This window comes from Acomys minous, assembly GCF_964271855.1.
Source record: "Acomys minous genome assembly, chromosome: 12".
Lineage (NCBI taxonomy): Eukaryota > Metazoa > Chordata > Mammalia > Rodentia > Muridae > Acomys > Acomys minous.
This window is the reverse complement of record NC_140493.1, coordinates 68,235,808-68,256,141: the sequence shown is the minus strand read 5'-3', so window position 1 is coordinate 68,256,141 and position 20,334 is coordinate 68,235,808. Positions and strand designations below refer to the sequence as shown.

At 52.4% G+C, this 20,334-nt stretch overlaps 1 protein-coding gene across 2 annotated transcripts; it reads left to right on the top strand.

Moving 5' to 3' along the window:
• The first annotated feature begins 1,371 nt into the window (after positions 1 to 1,371).
• Positions 1,372 to 10,634, top strand: SERPINF2 (serpin family F member 2). 2 transcript variants are annotated; one of them, XM_084748958.1, is made up of 9 exons: positions 1,372 to 1,520; positions 2,985 to 3,051; positions 3,368 to 3,430; positions 3,746 to 3,947; positions 4,436 to 4,579; positions 4,732 to 4,935; positions 5,485 to 5,627; positions 8,129 to 8,333; positions 9,540 to 10,634. In XM_084748958.1, the coding sequence occupies exons 2-9, from the start codon at positions 2,989 to 2,991 to the stop codon at positions 9,947 to 9,949; spliced, it is 1,434 nt and encodes a 477-aa protein (XP_084605084.1). In that variant the 5' UTR covers positions 1,372 to 1,520; positions 2,985 to 2,988; the 3' UTR covers positions 9,950 to 10,634. The 2 variants fall into 2 exon arrangements, with proteins under 2 accessions (XP_084605084.1, XP_084605085.1); XM_084748959.1 differs by lacking the exon at positions 3,368 to 3,430.
• The last annotated feature ends 9,700 nt before the right edge of the window (positions 10,635 to 20,334 follow it).

Sequence of the window (20,334 nt, the reverse complement as noted above, 5' to 3'; positions counted from 1 at the left end):
TGTCCTGGACTCACTTTGTAGACCAGGCTGGCCTCGAACTCACAGAGATCCGCCTGCCTCTGCATCCCCAGTGCTGGGATTAAGGGTGTGCTCCACCACCGTCTGGCCCAACTTTTATTTATTTATTTATTTTTAGTTTTTCATTATTTTGGTTTTTCAAGACAGGGTCTCTCTGTGTATCCTTGACTGTCCTGGACTTGCTTTGTAGACCAGGCTGGCCTCGAACTCACAGCGATCCACCTGCCTCTGCCTCCTGAGTGCTGGGATTAAAGGCATGAGCCACCACTGCGCGGCCCAACTTTTATTTTTTAAAGACATTTATTTTTATATGTGTATGGGTGTTTTGCCCACTTGTATATATGTACACCATACGTATGTCTGGTCCTTGTGGAAACCAGAAGAGGACATCAGATTCCCTGGAGCTGGGGTTAATGGATGGTTGCCAGCCACAATGTGGATGCTGGGAATTGAACCTAGATTCTTTGTAAGAGCAGCCATGTTCTTGACCCATTGAGCTATCTCTATAGTCCATGCCCAGCTTTTTTGTTTGTTTGTGGTTTTGTTTTGTTCTTTTTTCAAGACAGGATTTCTCTATTGGCTGTCCTGGACTTGCTTTGTAGACCAGGCTGGCCTCAAACTCACAGAGTTCTGCCTGCCTCTGCCTCCCTGAGTGCTGGGATTACAGGCCTGCTCCTCAACACCCAGCCCATGCCCAGCTTTTGTTAATAAAGATCAAATCACTGGCCTTGAACTTGATATGTAGCTGAGATTGTCCTAGTATGCCCCACCCTCTCACCTCTACCCTCCACGAGCTGATATAACACACAGGCTTGCATCACCACGCCCACCACCGCTTTGTCTTGATGGTGGTAGACGGTCAGGAAAGCCAAGAGCTGGTAGTTCCCAGAGCTGTGAAGAGCAGAGCAAGAGAGTAAAGAGGCAACCATTGTCCTTTCGTTGCCTTGGAATGCAGAGCTTCTGGTCTGGGTGGCCTTGGGCCAGTTTTCAGAGAGCTCATCCTTGGAGAAAGCGAGCACTGCTGAAGAGGTGAGACCCTGGGAGGCCCGCCTCCATCTGAGTCTCATCCCTTCACTCTGTGCCTTGAGGCCCAGGCTGAAGGTGACCAACCAGGATCCCAGACTTGCTACAGTTGGGTGAACAGGCTCTTTAGCAGGCTTGCTGGGTGTCTGAGCATCTTGGATCTACCCTCTTGCCTGGCCAGACCTGGCCTCCTCAACTGTCTGCTCCTGTAGCTCCCTTCTCCAGGCTCAGGCCGGCTTCTGGGGATGTCTTAGGATTAGTTGCCTCGGTGGGAAAGGGGCTTCTGGCCCCCATATCAATGTTTAACCGGATGTGCAGGTCAATATTTACCAGCAGAGAACCCGAGCTGAACGGGGGTTGGCTAAGAGCAAAGGTCCTGTGGGAGGAGAGAGCTCGGCTGGGCTGGCTGCACCAGGCAGAGCGTGGGGAGCAAGTGGGTCCAGGAGAACAGCGCGTGCTGCCACGAGAAACCCGAAAAGGTAAGATGGACGGGTGGTGCAGCCTGCTCCTCGGTTGAGGGGGGGGCGGGCAGAGGAGCTAGGAAGCTGCTCCCCCCACCCCCCACTTGGCAAGGGGTCTGGCTGAATTTATTATCCAGGGGGTCTGCAGCTTCACAATGTTGTGGGGCGGTGGGGCAGTGAGGAGCAGAGGTGAGGGCAGCCCCAGGAGATCTCTAGAACTTTAAAACCTGGAGGCCTGTCCTTTTTTTTTTTTTTCAAAACAGGGTTTCTCTGTGTAGCCTTGACTGTCCTGGACTCGCTTTGTAGACCAGGCTGGCCTCAAACTCACAGCCATCCTCCTGCCTCTGCCTCCCAAGTGCTGGGATTAAAGGCGTGTGCCACCATGCCCGGCTGGAGGCTTGTTCTTGCTTGGAGGAATCACATACACAGTTTGGAGATGAGGCCATGGCGGAAAAAGGCTCTTAGGCACTATGGTGGGGGGTGACAGAAGGACCCTCTGGGCCTAAGATAAGGCCGAGGCTTATGTCAGGGGTTGAGGATAAGAAGCCTTTAGGGGAGGCCCTAGACTGAGACCTCCCCTCCCCCACCCACCAGTTGGGCTTCCCCGAAGCACCCTGGAGCTGAATTTCGGGGCAGAGTTAGGATGTGGTTCCGGTAAGTCCAAAGGTGTCTGGGCCAGTCATTCATTGGGCCCCGCTACTAGGTCAACAAAGCAGCTTTCTGGCTGCCCTGCCACCCCGGCTCAGCTCTGAGAGCCTGTGGTAGCACCTGGGCAGCTTAGGAAAGGCTTAGATGAAGCAAACAACAGCAGGTTGGGTGGGTTCTCTAGGCTGGAAAGCCTTCCCAGATACATGTCGCTGAGGGAGGGCCACGCATCATGTTCAGTATTTACAAACATTTGTATTTTGGTCTTCAAAACCTGCATGGGGGGAGGAAGGACCTCTGCCTCGAGCTTTCAAGACAAAGCAAAGCCCAGGGGCATGAAGGGAAGTGCACAGGGTCCCTGTGGCAAGAAGCAGACATTAGATTGGAACCCAGGGCCAGATACCCAAAATGAGTCTTAAATGATGAAGACTAAATGAGAAACTACAAGGGTGGGAAAAAAATTATGGAAACTCCACCTCTTGGGACGAGGCCCACGGCTGATAATTTGTAGGTGTGGGTCCAGGTTCCTCAGCCTGACTGGTGGTGGTGGTGGCGCACACCTTTAATCCCAGCACTTGGGAGGCAGAGGCAGATGGATCGCTATGAGTTTGAGGCCAGCCTGGTCTACAAAGCAAGTCCAGGACAGCCAAGGCTACACAGAGAAACCCTGTCTTGAAAAACCAAAACCAAACAAAGAAACAAACAACAACAACAACAAAACAAAAAACAAAAACCCAGGTTCCGCAGCCTGGCTGGCTAAGGGAGCCCATGGGTAGCAGCCTGCTGCCTGGTGTTTGAGTGTGAGGTAGGAACTGACCCTAACTGTTCTGAATACAGGAACATGACACTGCTCCGGGGGCTCCTGGTACTCAGCTTGTCCTGTCTGCAAGTCCTGTGCTCCATGGTGAGGCTGAGCTGAGGTCTGGGTGGGGAGAGGTCAGGTGGAAGGAGATGGGGGGGGAGGTTTGGGGGGGGCAGAGGCAAGTTTAGAAGAGGCCAGAGTGGTTGGGAGGGAGGATACTGCGTCCAGGGAGCTGCTAGATCTGAGGGGCCTCCCTGCCTCTGCTTACCCCGCTGCGAGCAGCATGGCTCTCCCGAGCCAGCAGGTACTCAAAAGTGAGGGGTTTGGAGGGCAGAGCTCAGGGTTTTCACCTGTGTCTTGAGTGAGGCGAGGACGTTCGGGAAGTGCTTTCTCTCCACCTGTGCCCTCTTTTCTATAGCAAGTGAGTGAGGAGGCCCAGCAGAAGCTGCCCCCACTTTCCCTTCTCAAGTTGGGCAACCAGGTACAACCAGGTGGGGCCTGGCAAGAATAGGTGGGGCCAGAGGGAGGAGAAGGACCAATCAGCAGAAGTAAGGGCAGGGGGGAGGGGCAGGGGGAGGGGCAGGGGGAGGGGGAGGGGCAGGGGGGAAGCACGGTCACGGGACTGATGTTCAGGGGTTCAGAAGAGATGAGGTGGGAAGGACCCCAGCATGACTCTTCTCTCGTCAGATCTGGGACAAGGCCTTTGCTGCCCTATATAGCACCAGGACTGTGGGGGAGACACAGAGAACCTGGGACTGACCCCTTGACCTCGCTGACCTCTGATCTGTCCTTGTAGGATCTTGTTGACCATGCTACCCTGGAGAGGTCTCCAGGAGACTGCGAGAGTACCCCAACTGCGGAGGAGACCCGAAGGCTGGCTCAGGCCATGATGACTTTCACTACTGACCTGTTCTCCTTGGTGGCTCAGACATCCACCAGCTCCAATCTTGTCCTGTCACCCCTGAGTGTGGCCATAGCACTCTCTCACCTGGCGCTAGGTACTGAGGCAGCCCCTGTGCAGAAGAAGTTAAAGGCCACAAAGGGCTCAGTGCCGCAGAGGCTGCCCATGGGTGGTTCCTCCATCGGGGACACATGGACATTTGGTAGAAGGCAGGTGCCTGAGCTGTCACCACCCTCTATGAGTCGAAATCCAGGGATGGCCTAAGAATGTGGTGAATTACAAATCCCCTTAGTGGTTCAGGACGAGAGTTTGACGGCTACAGCATCTTCCACTGGGCATGAGGGTCTCGCTGTGGGAAACTGCCGTTCAGGGAGGAAAGGTACCCTGAGCGAGGTGACGTCGCCTGGCTTGTTAGCAGCAGAAACGGGAAGTAGAATTTGGAAGTCCTATGGCTCAGCGGGTGTGAGAGGGGAGGAAAACAGTGGTCTGTGGCCATGGCCGTCATGGAGATGTGAGAGGCTGGGAGTGGATGTGGGGCAAGAAAGAGCCTGTGGCCTGGGCCTCAGCCCGCTTGGTCCCCTTCAGGTGCTCAGAACCAAACACTACAGAGCCTGCAACGAGCGCTGCACGTGAACACAGAGTCCTGCCTTCCCCATCTAGTGAGCCATCTCTGTCGGAACCTAGGCCCTGGGGCAATCCGGCTGGCTGCCAGAATATACCTGCAGAAAGGTAGGTGCGGATGACAGTCACTGCCCAGGAAGTGCCCTTGCCACTAGGGAGCATGGGTCAGGGAAAGGGGCTTGGCCTCCGGTAGCCAGGTAGAACGCCGGTGGCTGTGGAGGCCCCAGCCCCGGGAAGAGCTTATGGCTCATCGCATGCAGGATTTCCCATCAAAGACGACTTCCTGGAGCAATCGGAAAGGCTCTTTGGTGCAAAGCCTGTGAAACTGACTGGAAGGCAGGAGGAAGACCTGGCAAACATCAACCAATGGGTGAAGGAGGCTACGGAGGGGAAGATTGAGGATTTCCTCTCTGAGCTGCCAGATAGCACCGTGCTGCTTCTCCTCAATGCCATCCACTTTCACGGTACGCTCCTCCTCCTCCTCTTCTTCCTCCTCCTCCTCTTCCTCCTCCTCCTCCTTCTTCTTCTTCAGATTTATTTGTTTTATGTTTATGAGTACACTGTCTTCATGCACGCCAGAAGAGGACATTAGATCATATTACAGATGGTTGTGAGCCACCATGTGGTTGCTGGGAATTGAACTCAGGACCTCTGGAAGAGCTGCCAGTGCTCTTAACCACTAAGCCATCTCTCCAGCCCGGAGCGCTGTTCTTATCCTGCTCATGGCTGACAGCCAGCCCCACCTCTGTCAGCTGAGGTTGTTAGGCCATAAAGCGGAGGGATTGTCCGGGCGTGTGAAGAAGAAGTTCAGGAGCTGTGGAGGACAGCCTGCCCTAAGCTGGGGCCACAGAGGGATGGAGAACTGCAAGCCCAGATGCGGGGAGGACACCTAAGATCAACTGGGTGTCAACTGGCTAGCACCTCAGGGAGCCTGGTCTTCCCTTGTTAAGTGGGTTCTAGGTGGAATGGGCTGGGCTTATGTTACATCGCTTCTGCCCTCTGCCTGGCTGCAGGGTTCTGGAGGACCAAGTTTGACTCAAGCCTCACCCAGAAAGACTCCTTCTACCTGGACGAGCAGTTCACGGTGCCAGTGGATATGATGCACGCGCAGTCCTACCCTCTGCGCTGGTTCCTCCTGGAGCAACCCGAGATACAGGTCACACCCTGGGTTTTGGCTTTGGCTAGCAAACCAGGCCTGGTACTGGGAGGTGAAGTCTGGTCCCTGGGGTAGATAGCTCTGCAAGGGTCTGTTACGTCTCTACCTGGAACGTGGCCTCTTTGAGATTTAGTTAGTCAAAGAAAAGATATTGAATTTTTTTTCACGTGCCAGATACTGTTGCCTGCACTGGAGTTTTAGTGGTATCCAGGAAGACCAGGGCTCTGCCTCTAAGGGAAGATAAGAGTTCCCACACAGAGCTTCTAAAAAGGAAGTTGGGTTTCAAAGCTTACTTCTCGGAACATTCTGATTGGATGGAGGTCCAGTGCCAAGCTGTTTTACCTAAGGCTTCTCTCTCTCTCTCTCTCTCTCTCTCTCTCTCTCTCTCTCTCTCTCTCTAAGGCTTTTCTTGCTTGTAGCCTAAACATGGCTCCTTGGCTAGGACATTGATCCTTGGGTTTATCATCTGTGGCTGACACAAGAGGATAGGCTAGTTGTTTTTTTTTTGTTTTGGTTTTTTTTTGTTTTGTTTTGTTTTTCGAGACAGGGTTTCTCTGTGTAGCCTTGGCCATCCTGGACTCACTTTGTAGACCAGGCTGGCCTCGAACTCACAGCGATCCGCCTGCCTCTACCTCCCGAGTGCTGGGATTAAAGGTGTGTGCCACCACGCCCGGCTTAGGCTAATTTTTTTTTGTTCTTTGTTTTGTTTTGTTTTTGTTGTTGTTTTTCCCCCTTCAAAACAGGTTTCTCTGTGCAGCCTAGGCTGTCTGAACTCACTTTGTAGACCAGGCTGGCCTTGAACTCACAGCAATCCGCCTGCCTCTGCCTCCCCAGCGCTGGGATTAAAGGTGTGTGCCACCACTGCCTGTCTTGGGCTAGTTTTGTTTGTTTGAAGGTCTGGCCATGTTACCCAGGCTAGCTTTGAACTCCTGATCTTCTTGCCCCAGCTGTCTGAGTGCTGGGATCCCAGGTGTATGGCACCATGCACCTACTCACCCATTCTCTTGGTTAAGTTTTACTAGGCCAGCAGGGCGCAGCATTGTCGGTTCTGCAGGAAGGAGCCATGCGGGCAGCCTGGCTTCTCTCTAGCTCATGGTGGGAGAATGGTAGCCTGCTTGGCTCCCCTTAGTGTCTCACCTTCCTTCGCTCGATGCCCTGTGCTACCCACTCTTCCCTCATCCCTTGGCTCCATCTCTCCATCCTCCTCTGGCCTTTTGTAGTCAGGCCCAGGCAGCCAGGCCCTGTGACTACCCTCCCACTGGCAGAGGACCTGCAGGCCCCAAGCTGGAGCGCAGAGAGTAACAGCTTTAAGAGTCTTGAGCCTAGTGATGGCCGTACTGCCTTGACTGTAGGAATCCTTCCAAAAAGGTCCTGTGAGCTGAGCGCAGTGGCCTCCGCCATAATCCCAGCACATGGAAGGTAGAACCAGGAAGACCGAGAGCTTGAAGACCATCAGGGCTACATAACCAGGAAAAAAAAAAAACAGAGGGGGGGACAAAAAAAAAGAATCTCATTCCAAATCTTGGCATATATAGCAAAGTCACTGGGTGAAGGTGAAAGGCGAGAGGCAGGGTTCCTACCCTTTCCACGGGTCCTTTTAAAAATCAGTAGCCCCACCTATCATATACAGGGAGCACCGAGAGGCAAAGATAGGAAGGCCCACAGCTTGTTTGTACAGCTAGCTGGCAGCAGACGGAGAACTCAGTTTGTAGTGAAGACACTGCTAGAAGATTCAAAAGTGGCTGGACATGTAGTTCAGTTGCCATGTATTTGCCTGGCATGCCCTTGGTTCAACCGCCGACATCACGTAAGCCAGGCACGATGATACACATCTGCCATCCCTAGTACTTTTGAGACAGAGGCAGAAGGCTTAAAAGTTCAAGGTGGACTTGGGTGCAGTGGCGCACGCCTGTAATCCCAGCACTCGGGAGGCAGAAGTTCATGGTCCTCCTTGGCTAAATAGTCATTTCAAAGCCTGCTTGGGATTCATGAGACCCTGCGTAAAAAAAAAAAAAAAAAAAAGAGAGAGAGAGAGAGAGAGAGCTTTAATCCCAACACTAGGGAGGAAGAGGAGGGCTGATCTCTGTAAGTTCAAAGATCTAGGAAAAACAAAACAAAACAGAACAAAAAACCCAAAAAACAAAAAACCACCACCAACAAAAAGATGGCAAAAAAAAAAAAAAAGGCAGAGAGCAATTTAGAAAGACAACTGATGTCTGCCTACCTTTGCCTCCATGCACACATGTGCAAACACGCTCACACCCATACAAGCACGTATGCATATGTCTATACACTCAGAGATGTGAAAGCATGATCTCATTTGGTCACCTGTCACCTTGGATGGAGCTAGTGATACTGCTCCACCTCACAGGTGACATGAAGGCAAACTAAACTTGAACCTCTGGCTCGCGTCTCAAAAGTGCAGAAGTAATTTTGGCTCGGACTCGAGACGGGTCCAGGTGCTGTCTGGTCCTCACGCTCTCTCCTTTTCCTATCTGTAGGTGGCTCATTTCCCCTTTAAGAACAACATGAGCTTTGTGGTCATGATGCCCACTCACTTTGAGTGGAACGTGTCTCAGGTACTAGCCAACCTGAGCTGGGACACTCTGTACCAGCCCTCACTTCGGGAGAAGCCCACCAAGGTGCGCCTGCCAAAACTCCACCTGAAACAGCAGCTGGACTTGGTGGCCACTCTCAGCCAGCTGGGTAAGGAGATTGGGGATAGGGTGGCCCCCAGGTGGTCTGAGCAGGTATGTGAGGTGGCAGTGTGCCTGAGTCAGATGGAGGTGGCCCTGCATCCCGGATGGGAGCATTTAATATGTTCCCCTAGGCCTTCTGTCCTGGGGTAGAGTGCCTGAGACTGAGCACTACAAAGAATTCTGGGTAGAGAGTTCAGGGTGATGTGCGAACCTCACTGGCTAGCTTGGAAAGGGGAAGAGGAGAAGCTGTGTCACCATGTTGAAGAGCTGCGGGTACTGTGCATTAGGTACTGCAAACTCACTGTGCTCAGTCTGGGCTGGAGAGATGGCTCAGAGGTTAAGAGCACTGGCTGCTCTTCCAAAGGTCCTGAGTTCAATTCCCACCAACCACATGGTGGCTCACAACCATCATCTAATGAGATCTGGTGCCCTCTTCTGGCCTGCAGGAGCACAATGCAGGCAAAAACACTGCTCTGTACATAATAAATAAATAAATCTTAGCCGGGAGTGGTGGCGCACGCCTTTAGTCCCAGCACTCGGGAGGCAGGGGCAGGCTGATCACTGTGAGTTTGAGGCCAGCCTGGTCTACAAAGTGAGTCCAGGGCAGCCAAGATAACATAGTGAAACCTTGTCTTGAAAAACAAAAACAAAAAGCAAAACAAAAAAAGAGCTTCTAGAGCTGGGCAGGGTGGCACACATCTTTTTTCTGCAGGGTGTGTGTGTGTGTGTAGGTTCAAAACAGGGTTTCTCTGTATAATAGCCTTGACTGTCCTGGATTTGCTTTGTAGATCAAGCTAGCCTCAAACTCACAGAGATCTGCCTGCCTCTGCTTCCCACGACTGGTGGTGCACACCTTTAATCCCAGCACCCAGGAGGCAGAGGCAGAGGCAGAGGCAGAGGCAGAGGCAGAGGCAGAGGCAGAGGCAGAGGCAGAGGCAGAGGCAGAGGCAGGCGGATCTCTGTGAGTTTGAGGCCAGCCTGGTCTACAAAGAGAGTTCCAGGACAGTCAGGGCCATTACACAGAGAAACCCTGTCTTGAAAACCCAAAAAAAAAAAAAAAAAAAAAAAAAAAAGCTTCTTGAAGTGATGTCTAGGCTGAGACTTGAAGGCTTAACAGATAGCAATCAACATGTGGGATCAAGTGTCCCCTTCGGCCAGACAGGCCCAGATAGCCTGGGGGCAGCACTGACCTGTCATCTGCTGCTCTGGGCAGGCCTGCAGGAATTGTTCCAGGGCCCAGACCTTCGTGGGATCTCTGACCAGAGCCTGGTGGTGTCCAGCGTGCAGCATCAGTCCACGATGGAGCTCAGCGAGGCTGGCGTGGAGGCGGCCGCAGCCACCAGCACAGCCATGACTCGCATGTCCATCTCCTCCTTCACTGTGAACCGACCCTTCCTCTTCTTCATCATGGAGGACGCCATAGGCATGCCCCTCTTCGTGGGCAGCGTGAGGAACCCCAACCCTAGTGCAAAGCCCGTGCTCCAGGAACAGCAAGATTCCCCTGACAACAGGGTCTTCCCGAATGACAAAGCTGACTTCCATGGAGACAAGACCTTTGGTCCTGACTTGAAACTTGCACCCCCAATGGAGGAGGATTACCCCCAGTTTAGCACCCCCAAGTGAGGCGGGAGAGGGGGGCTGGGCGCAGCATCCTGAGTCCCCACCTGGGTCAGCTTCTCAACTCTCATGACTCTTTCCAAGCAGCTTTGCGGGATAAGGATAGGGCGGGACGTGGGGTGACAGTCTCCGGGGACAGGAGGTGGGGTGGCACCTGGAGGAAGGCAGGCACAGGCAATCTTCATTTCTTCCAAAGGGGCTCAGGGGGGGTGGGGTGACTTTTGGGGGCGGGGCATAGTTTTGGCTAGAGGTAGGTTAGGCGAGACCCTGACGTAGTTGGGGTCCCTCCACATTTGTGAGCAGAGGCTGGAGAGGCTGTCTTTAGACATGTCCTCAAACACCCTGGATGAGCAAAGGAGAGAAAGGTGTTGATCTCCTGAGCTCACACCCTGACCTTTGGTGTTGTACTCCATGGGTGCAGGCTGACCTACCCTGACTCTGATGTCCCTTGCTGAAGACATCTAGGCCTCCACCCATGTCACGACACCCAAGTCACCTCTCTGGTCTTCGGAGATGCCAGCACTGCCAAGAGCCCCCTTCCTTCCTCTGTCTTGTCCTCTTTTGCCGAGAAGCTTGGGGGCTGAGGCAGGAAAGGGCTCCTTTATCTCCCAAGACTCTTTTGTAAAGTTTTTGTAGTGATTTTTATTGCCACCTGAATAAAGAACAACCGGGCCGGGCTGGTTTGACGTCACAGTTCTGGGCAAGTGGATGTGGCTGGGAGGCAGCCACAGGGCAGATTGCACGGAGCCCCTCTCTGTGCCACGTTTGGTCTCTGGCCACATGCCAGTCCTCTCTGGGCCTACCTCCATGCCAGCCTGGCTCAGCTCTCAGCCCCTCCCTCTATGTGTGCCTCAGGCAGCCAGGAACAAGGACAGCTCAGAACTGGCAATTAGGGAGCTAGTGGGTATCTAATTACACCTCTGCCGCTATGCCAGGAACCGGCGCCCGCCAGCCGGGGGGCAGGCTGACAGCTGGAGCCTGGCAGTGTCTGAGGATTTGGGGGATGTAATTGGGGATACCTTGGCACCAGGGCTGGCTGCTTCCTGTGAGAGAGCAGGAGCTGTAAGCAGCACTGGTGGTATCCGTGTGGGTGGTGAGGGCTGCCCTCTGGGGACAGGCACAGCTCCCTGATGAGATTAGTCTGAGTGCAGGGTGTCCGTGCGGCAATAGCCCTCTGGAGCCCTAATGTTTCTGGGCAGGGGGGAGGGGCGGAGGAGACGGCGAGGGGCATAAGAGGTCCCTGGTGTGGGATCCTGATGCTGCCACGTGTGTGGGGGTCGGGGGTGGGAGGGTAATACACTAGGGGAATGTGTGGCGTGTCTGTCAGAGGGACAGGGTCCCTAACTGAGACAAGAACAGTGGATGGGGAGCCAGCGGGGTTGGGAGGGAAGGCCTATCCAGCAGGAGGATGCCTCAGAAGTTTCTGGAGGAATGCTGGAGAGCTGCGGGGAAGAGGAAAGGCAAGAGCGGAAGGTCAGGGCTGAGAGCATGCGCAGTAGCTCAAGATGAGCTGGGCTTGGCGCTGGGGAGGACTGAGAGAGAGCAAGTCAGTCGCTGGAATCCGAATATGAAGGGCTCTAAGACCACGCAAAGAAACAGGAAAGATTCGCTATTTACTTTTATTTTGTGTGTACAAGTATCTTACCTGATTGTATGTTTGTGAGTCACATGTGTTCAATGGCTATGGAACCAAAAAAAGAGGGCATCGGATCATCTGAAACGGGTTATAGGGTTCTGAGATGCCGTGTGGGTGCTGGGAACCCAACCTGGGTCACTGAAAGAGCATCAAATGGTGGTTGTTTCACCCACCCACCCCCCACCCCCCGGATTTATTTACTTATTATGTATACAATGCTCTGTCTGAATGCACCTGCAGGCCAGAAGAGGGCACCAGATCACATTATATGGTGGTTGTGAGCCACCATGTGGTTGATGGGAATTGAACTGAGGACCTTTGGAAGAGCAGTCAGAGCTCTTAACCTCTCAGCCATCTCTCCAGCCCCAGCAAATGCTCGTAACTGCTGAGCCATCTTTCCCCTGACTCCCTCCCTCCCTCGCTCTCTCTCTCTCCCTCCCTCCCTCCCCCCGTCTCTCCCTTCCCTTTGTCTTCCTTCCTTCTTTCCTCCCTCCCTCCCTCCCTTCCTTTGTTTTTTGTTTTTGGAGACAGAGTTTCTCTCAGTGTAGCCTTGGCTGTCCTGGAACTCACTCTGTAGACCAGGCTGGCCTTGAACTCAGAGATCCACCTGCCTCTGTCTCCTGAGTGCAGGAGTTAAAGTTGAGAGCCATCACCACCACCACCACCATCACGCATCTCCTGGCTTGAAAACATTTTTTTAAAATTTATTTTAAATTATGCATAGGTGTCTGTGGGTTTGCACCCATGAGTACAGTTTCCCTCAGGGGACAGACGAGGGTGTAAAATGCCCTGGAGATGGATTTACAGGTGGTTGCGAAGCACCTGACATGGGTCCTCTGTAAGACAAGCTCAGCCAACTCTCCAACTTTCTATTGTGTTTTTTGCTTTAAAAAATTATTTTTTTATATTTATTTATTCATTTATGATTTTTGTTTGGTTTTGGGTTTTTTGTTTGTTTTGTTTTTGTGACTAGGTCTCACTATATAGTCTTGGAACTCACTCTGTACATCAGGCTGGCCTCAAACTCACAGAGATCTGCTGGCCTCTGCCTCCCAAGTGCTAGGATTAAAGGCGAGAACCACCACATCTGGCAATTTACATCTTGATCTCGTCATTTTTGAGTGTGTGTGTGTGTGTGTGTGTGTGTGTGTGTGTGTGTGTGTGTGTGTTCCATAGTGCATAAGTAGAGGTAAGGGAACAACTTGCAGGCATGGGTTCTCTCTCTTTCTTTTTATTATTTTTAAGTTTTTTGTTTTTTTTTTTGTTTTTCGAGACAGGGTCTCTCTGTGTAGCCTTGGCTGTCCTGGACTCACTTTGTAGACCAGGCTGGCCTCGATTTTTTTTTTTTTTAAAGATTTTAAAAATGTTATCATTTATACATTGCTCTGCTGAATGTGTGCCTGCATGTACAGCTGCAGGCCAGAAGAGGGCACTAGATCACATTATAGATGGTTGTGAGCCACCATGTGGTTGGTGGGAATTGAACTCAGGTCCTTTGGAAGAGCAGACAGTGCTCTTAACCTCTGAGCCATCTCTCCGGCCCCGGGTTCTCTTTTCTACACATGGTTTTCAGGAATCAAACTGAGACACACACACCCCCCCCCAGCCATGGCAGCAAGCTTCTTCACTTGCTTAGGCATCTTGCTGGCCCCTTACCCTGGCTTTGAATTTTGTACAGATGAATCGTAAAGTCTTCTCTGCCCCCACGCCCTGGCCCTGCCTGGCAATGCTGGGGACTGAGCCCGAGGTCTCGCACATGAGGCAACGGCTCAAGAGCTGATCTGCGTCTCTAGCTTAGTTTGTAGTCTCTTGTATCTGTCAGGTGTCTTGCGCTCAGCCTCACAACTTGGGGACTTGCCTGTGTTGTGCACGACAATGTCCCTTCTTCACCCAGAAGCCTTGGCCTTGTGAGAGGCTGGGTCGGAGCTCGGCTCTGGAAGGCTCATGGGCCTTCTGGAGGGAGAGGGTGAGGTGCGCATAAGAAGCCTGCTTGGCTGGCCCACCCAGGGTGCAGATCAAAGTCATGGAGCTTGTGGCTAGACCACAGGAGTAAGAGAAGGAAGCACTCAAGGATGATGGGATTTGCCCTTGCAGTCCCTAGGTTTTTGTTGTAAAGAAATGGTAGGGGTGTTGCCTTCGGCTGAGCCGGGTAGCACAATGATTATAGGGTGGGTGGGAGATTTGTGCTTTAAACACGTTATAATGGAAAGGTTACCCTAATACAGGCCAGCCACATGTGCCGTTTTGCCTGGGAAAGTTAGAGTTATTTCTGACATTTGAGCTAATTAGTGGCATCCAGTCTTGGAACGCTGCTGGAAGTGTCCCGTAAATTCATTCCTGGGCTACCATGTGGGTCTGGAAAGCAGGGAGCTGCTCACCGTGGTGCTGAGTCTGCCCGCTTTGAATGCCGAGGAGCTGACCGAATACTTCGGAGTGTGTCTGACAGCATAGAGATGCTTTGAGCCATGGAACTAGGGGCCGGCTGGGTGGGGCACCTGCTTCAAGTGTGCAAGGCCGTGGGGTCTCATCCCCAGTGGGGGTGGGGAGACACTAAGCTGGAAGAAATCCTGTGAGGGGGCATGATGTTTATAGAAAGGAAAGGAGTCTCAGGGTCAACCAAGCAGAGACGGAGAAGATGGTGTGTGAGGTGAGAGAACACGGAGACCAGAGAGAGAGAGGGCCTTGAGGAGGAGGGACACTGTTCTGCTGCCAGCTCCTGAGGGTGGAGGTTTCCATGTTGCTGTCACACAAGTCAGCCTTGAGGTGACAACAGCAGTTTCAGAGGCGATGGGCACAGAGGCACGGAGGTGAGGAGGAAGTGGGAACAGAGACGTCATCTTTACACCGTGGCTGTAAGGGGGATGGGCAGTGACGCTCAGGGACTGTATCATCAAAAGGACTGGGTTTTTTTTTCTTTCTCTTTTTTTTTTCAGTGTTCAGATTGAACCCCGGTCTTGGACATGCTGGAGAAATGCTCTACACTAGCCTCTACCCCAAGTCCTAAGAGGTGTCTTTGATGGTCTTGCGTTTGCTTGTTTGTACATGTGCGTATGAGTGCATGTGCCTTAGCACACATTCAGAGGTCAGAGGACATCCTGTGGGAATAGGCTCTCTCCATGTTGTGCCCTGGGAGTGCAGACCAATTTTGAGGTCTTGAGTGACTTCTCAGAGCAGACACTGGAAGGAGAGAGTCTGAGAGTCCGTTGGGTGGACTTCCATTGTCATCTTTCCTGGAATCCCACAGAACCATAATGGAGACAATGAGGTTTCTCCACCATGCCAGCAGAGGGCGCACTCTTGCCAGAGCCTTTGACCCACGGCAGCTTCTAGAATGCTTTCCCATCATGCATCTGTGACGGTTGGCTTAGTAGGAGCCATGGTGTATGTAGAGAGAGCCCTCTTTAGCAATCCCCTTCTTCAGGTGCAGCCCCAGGAGGGGCTGGCGTTAGAACAGCAGCAACTATGAACCCGATTGATTGAGGGCTTTTCTAGAAGCTTCCTTCCCCCCCCCCCCCTTAGGACTGGAAACAGTACAACTCTCATGTTCCTGTAAATGATTCCGTGTGTACACATGTTTGTTTTATTCTTTGGAGAAGTAGGGGGTAGAATCTAGGGTCTCGCGCATGCCAGGCAGGCACCAGATCAGAGCTACGCCTCCGGGCTTGTGGGAGGTTAAGTGTTGCACTCACTTAGAAGTACAATTCTGGGCTTCCGGTTCAGGCTTGTCCACATTAAATGGCCAGGGTTGCTGCATACATATGGCCACACACAATGCTGGCATTTAGTGTCACATCCTTCCTCACAGGTGCCATATGAACATACATACACAGTGGGTAGAGTTCCTCATGGTCTACACCCACGACAACACTGGTGTCATATGATTAAATTTTATCAACCTGATGTGTGGGACAGGACTTCCTTTTTTTTTTTTTTTTCTTCGTTTGAGAAAGGATTTCTTTGTGTTTTTGTTTTTCAAGACAGGGTTTCTCTGTGTAGCCTTGGCTGTCCTGGACTCACTTTGTAGACCAGACTGGCCTCGAACTCACAGAGATTCACCTGCTTCTGCCTCCCAAATGCTGGGATTAAAGGTGTGCGCCACCAACCCGGCCTCTTGAATTTTTAAAATAAGTGTCTTGTATTAATTCTCTGAGAATGTCATATGGTGTTGATTGTATTCATCCCCCAATGTCTCTCAACTCCTCCCAGATCCACCTCTACCTCCCCATCTGTCCACCCCCATCCCTCCACCCCCCATCCCTCCACCCCCATCCCTCCACCCCCATCCCTCCACCCCCATCCCTCCACCCCCATCCCTCCACCTTCATCCCTCCACCCCCATCCCTCCACCCTCATCCCTCCACCCCCCATCCCTCCACCCCCATCCCTCCACCCCCATCCCTCCACCCTCATCCCTCCACCCCCATCCCTCCACCCTCATCCCTCCACCCCCCATCCCTCCACCCCCATCCCTCCACCCCCATCCCTCCACCCTCATCCCTCCACCCCCATCCCTCCACCCTCATCCCTCCACCCCCATCCCTCCACCTCCCCATCCCTCCACCCCCATCCCTCCACCTTCATCCCTCCACCCCCATCCCTCCACCCCCATCCCTCCACCTCCCCATCCCTCCACCCTCATCCCTCCACCCCCATCCCTCCACCCTCATCCCTCCACCCCCATCCCTCCACCCTCATCCCTCCACCCCCATCCCTCCACCTCCCCATCCCTCCACCCTCATCCCTCCACCCTCATCCCTCCACCCCCATCCCTCCACCTCCCCATCCCTCCACCCTCATCCCTCCACCCTCATCCCTCCACCCCCATCCCTCCACCCTCATCCCTCCACCCCCATCCCTCCACCTCCCCATCCCTCCACCCTCATCCCTCCACCCTCATCCCTCCACCCCCATCCCTCCACCTCCCCATCCCTCCACCCTCATCCCTCCACCCTCATCCCTCCACCCTCATCCCTCCACCCCCATCCCTCCACCCTCATCCCTCCACCCTCATCCCTCCACCCCCATCCCTCCACCCTCATCCCTCCACCCCCATCCCTCCACCTCCCCATCCCTCCACCCTCATCCCTCCACCCTCATCCCTCCACCCCCATCCCTCCACCTCCCCATCCCTCCACCCCCATCCCTCCACCCTCATCCCTCCACCCCCATCCCTCCACCTCCCCATCCCTCCACCCTCATCCCTCCACCCCCATCCCTCCACCTCCCCATCCCTCCACCCTCATCCCTCCACCCCCATCCCTCCACCCCATCCTTCCACCTCCCCATCCCTCCACCCCCCATTCCTCCACCCCCATCCCTCCACCCTCATCCCTCCACCTCCCCATCCCTCCACCCCCCATTCCTCCACCCCCATCCCTCCACCCCTATCCCTCCACCCCCATCCCTCCACCCCCATCCCTCCACCCTCATCCCTCCACCCCCATCCCTCCACCTCCCCATCCCTCCACCCCCAGTTTTGACTTTTTTTCATTTTTATTTATGTGTATGTGTACATGCCTGTGAGAGTTTTGATTCTCCTGACTTGATGTAGGTGCTGGGAATCGAACTCAGGTCCCCTGCATAAGCAACAAGTGCTCTTAAGCACTGGTCAGCCCTCCAGCTTCATCTTGAGTTGTTGTTTTTTGTTTGTTTTCTCGTTGATTTACAGTGTTTTGGTATGATAGTGTTTTCTCGCTCTCTTTTTAATCATAACTTTGTGTGAAGAGAAATTTCTTACTTTAATGTGATCTTCTTCCTTATAGTTTGTATTTCTTTTTCTTTTTCTTTTTTTTCTTTTTTTGGTTTTTTTGAGACAGGGTTTCTCTGTGTAGCCTTGGCTGTCTTGGACTTGCTTTGTAGACCAGGATGGCCTCGAACTCACAGCGATCTGCCAGGAATCAAACGGTCCGTGGCCGACCCCCACCCATTCAGCACCAGCAGCAAACATCCTGCTTGGCCACTCACTAGGCACGCAAGGCATCCGGCTTAGCCCTGAGAAGAGAGCGATCTGATCCTGAGATAACCACAGAGACATCCTGCTTTGCCCCAACTAGGAAAACCCCTTCCCCTGCAGATGTTCCTGGGGCCCAACCCCAGAAGATTCTGTATTTTCCATTACCCTCCTCTCTTACCCCCGCCCTCCCTAAAGCAGGTTTTAAAAAGCCTGCCCTCACCTTCAATAAACGGCTCTTGACAAGCTACGGTTTCCTTGGGCTCTGCCTTTCTCTCGCCCATTCTTTATTCACAGGTTGCGACCCTCGGCCCCCCAATAACTGACCAGCCGGACTGGTCAGCGATCCGCCTGCCTCTGCCTCCCGAGTGCTGGGATTAAAGGCGTGCGCCACCACGCCCGGCTTAGTTTGTATTTCTTTTCTTTTCTTTTCTTTTTTCTTTCTTTCTTTTTTTTTTTGGTTATTTGAGACAGGGTTTCTCTGTGTAGTCCTGGCTGTCCTAGACTCACTTTGTAGACCAGATCTGCCTGTCTCTGCCTCCCAAGTGCTGGGATTAAAGGCATGTGCCACCACTGCCCGGCCTAAACATCACTTTCAAACACAAGTATTTTCTTCTACAAACTAACTTTACCCTCACTATTTGGCATTAAAAGTGTGTTTGGGATTAAAGGTCCACACCTGGACCTAAGCTTCTTATTTTTTTTTTAAATTTTTTAAATATCTCAAACTTGCTCTATACCAGGCTGGTCTTGAACTCAGATCTATTTGCCTCTGTCTCTTGGATTAAAGGCGTGTTTGTAATCCAGCCAGATCACACAGACCTAGAAGGTCTTTGGATGTGATCTCTTGCCAGAGCAGCCATGTTTTGAATTAAAATCCCTCTATAACTTCCCCTTTCTATTTAAACAAAAATTTGTACACAGTTTAACACTTACAACAGAAGCAATTATGGACCACACAAACTTCCAAACATCCTTCTGAAGACCCACTCAGCCGGTGATGCGATGATCCGCCATAACTGCAGGCCTGGTCATCTGCCTGTCAGCAACAGCGCATTTCAGCATCAAGGGTTTGTAGTGGATGTACACATGCTTTTGTTTTGATCTCAGGTGTGGGACGGGGAACGGACTTGTGAGAGAACAGGTGATGTTTGTCTGCTAGAATAAATGGGGGCTTGGTTGGGGTTTTTTTGTTTTTTGTTTTGTTTTTGCCAGCTGAAACACATCTTAGTATAGACTCTGATATATATATATATCAGGCAGTGGGGCTTTTTGGGTCTTGGTATTGTTTGGCTGTTCATCTCTCCACTTCCAGAAGCTTCTTGAGAGAACCGCTCCAGAGAACACTTCGCTGCTCTGGGTTCCAGCACCAACTTTGGTTGAACTGCTGGTCTGCGGAAATCCTGCCGACTCCACCAGGGGAACTGCTCCCAGGAACTGAGTCCCAAAAGGTCTACTACTCCTGTTCCCATTAGCCCTTTTTCTCTCCTATCCAGGGTAGGTGGGTTGGAAGGGAGATATAAGCATTAGAGAACCCCAAATAAAGTAGGTTTGGGAAAGGTTGAAGCCTACACGGTTTTCCGGTCTGACAGTCTGAGTCTGATGAACTAACTACCTGTCCCTCCTCCGCTGTTGGTTAAGCTGCCTCCATGCAGGGGATCTGCTTTCTGTGTCATCTGCGTTGCTGTCGGTCTGTGTCTCTTCCTTGTGTCTTGCCTTTGATTTGGAAGATTCTCTTAATCAGATCAGATCTTTATCAATTTTGGTGGAACCCACAGTTTTCCAGCACCTATGGAAATACAGGCAAAACCTCTTCCACAACAGAACGTGTTTCCTGAGTTCCATTCTGATGTACAAACATCTTTAAAGTGTATAGGTTGATCTAATGCAGTAGTTTCCCCACCATCCAGTGTTTTCCAGCTGATCTTATCCCCCCTTTCTGTTTCTCAAGGTACAATTAGATCTTTACGCATCTACACAGGAACGAAACACTCAGTCACGCTCATTCCATGGCCAGTTCCATGCCAGGGAGCTGACCTCCACTCCAGGGAGCCGGCCTCCACTCCAGGGAGCCGGCCTCCACTCCAGGGAGCTGGCCTCCACTCCAGGGAGCTGGCCTTCACTCTAGGGAGGTAGCTGGCCTCCACTCCAGGGAGCCGGCCTCGACTCCAGGAAGCTGGCCTCCATGCCAGGGAGCTGGCCTCTACTCTAGGGAGGGAGCTGGCCTTCATTCCAGGGAGCTGGCCTCCACTCCAGGGAGCTGGCCTCCATACTAGGGAGCTGGCCTCCACGCCAGGGAGCCAGCCTCCACTCCAGGAAGCCGGCCTCCATTCCAGGGAGCTGGCCTCCACTCCAAGGAGCTGGCCTTCACTCCAGGGAGCTGGCCTCCACTCCAGAGCACTGGCTTTCACTCCAGGGAGCCACGCTTCTTACCCATTGTCAGTGGGCTGTTTAACTTGATCCTCAATTCATTAGGTACCATAGGTTCACAATTAAGCATTTTCTATTCTCTTAGTTCCTCTGTCCCTTATCTCTCAAGCCTTTGTATTATCATAGCTAATTTTTTTTTGTATAGCTATTTTTCAACCTTTTTTGTGAGGAAAAATATAAAATTATAATTGACAGTAGAGAGGGGTTTACTCTTGTGGTCATAATTGCAATGAGTATTGTAACGGCCTTTTCAAGTAACATTTCTACCCCCTCAACTCCCACCCTTGTTCTCAAGGGATCTGAAATGGAGTTTCCCATAAAAAAGATTTATTTATTTATTAATACGTACACAGTGTTCTGCCTGCATATGCACCT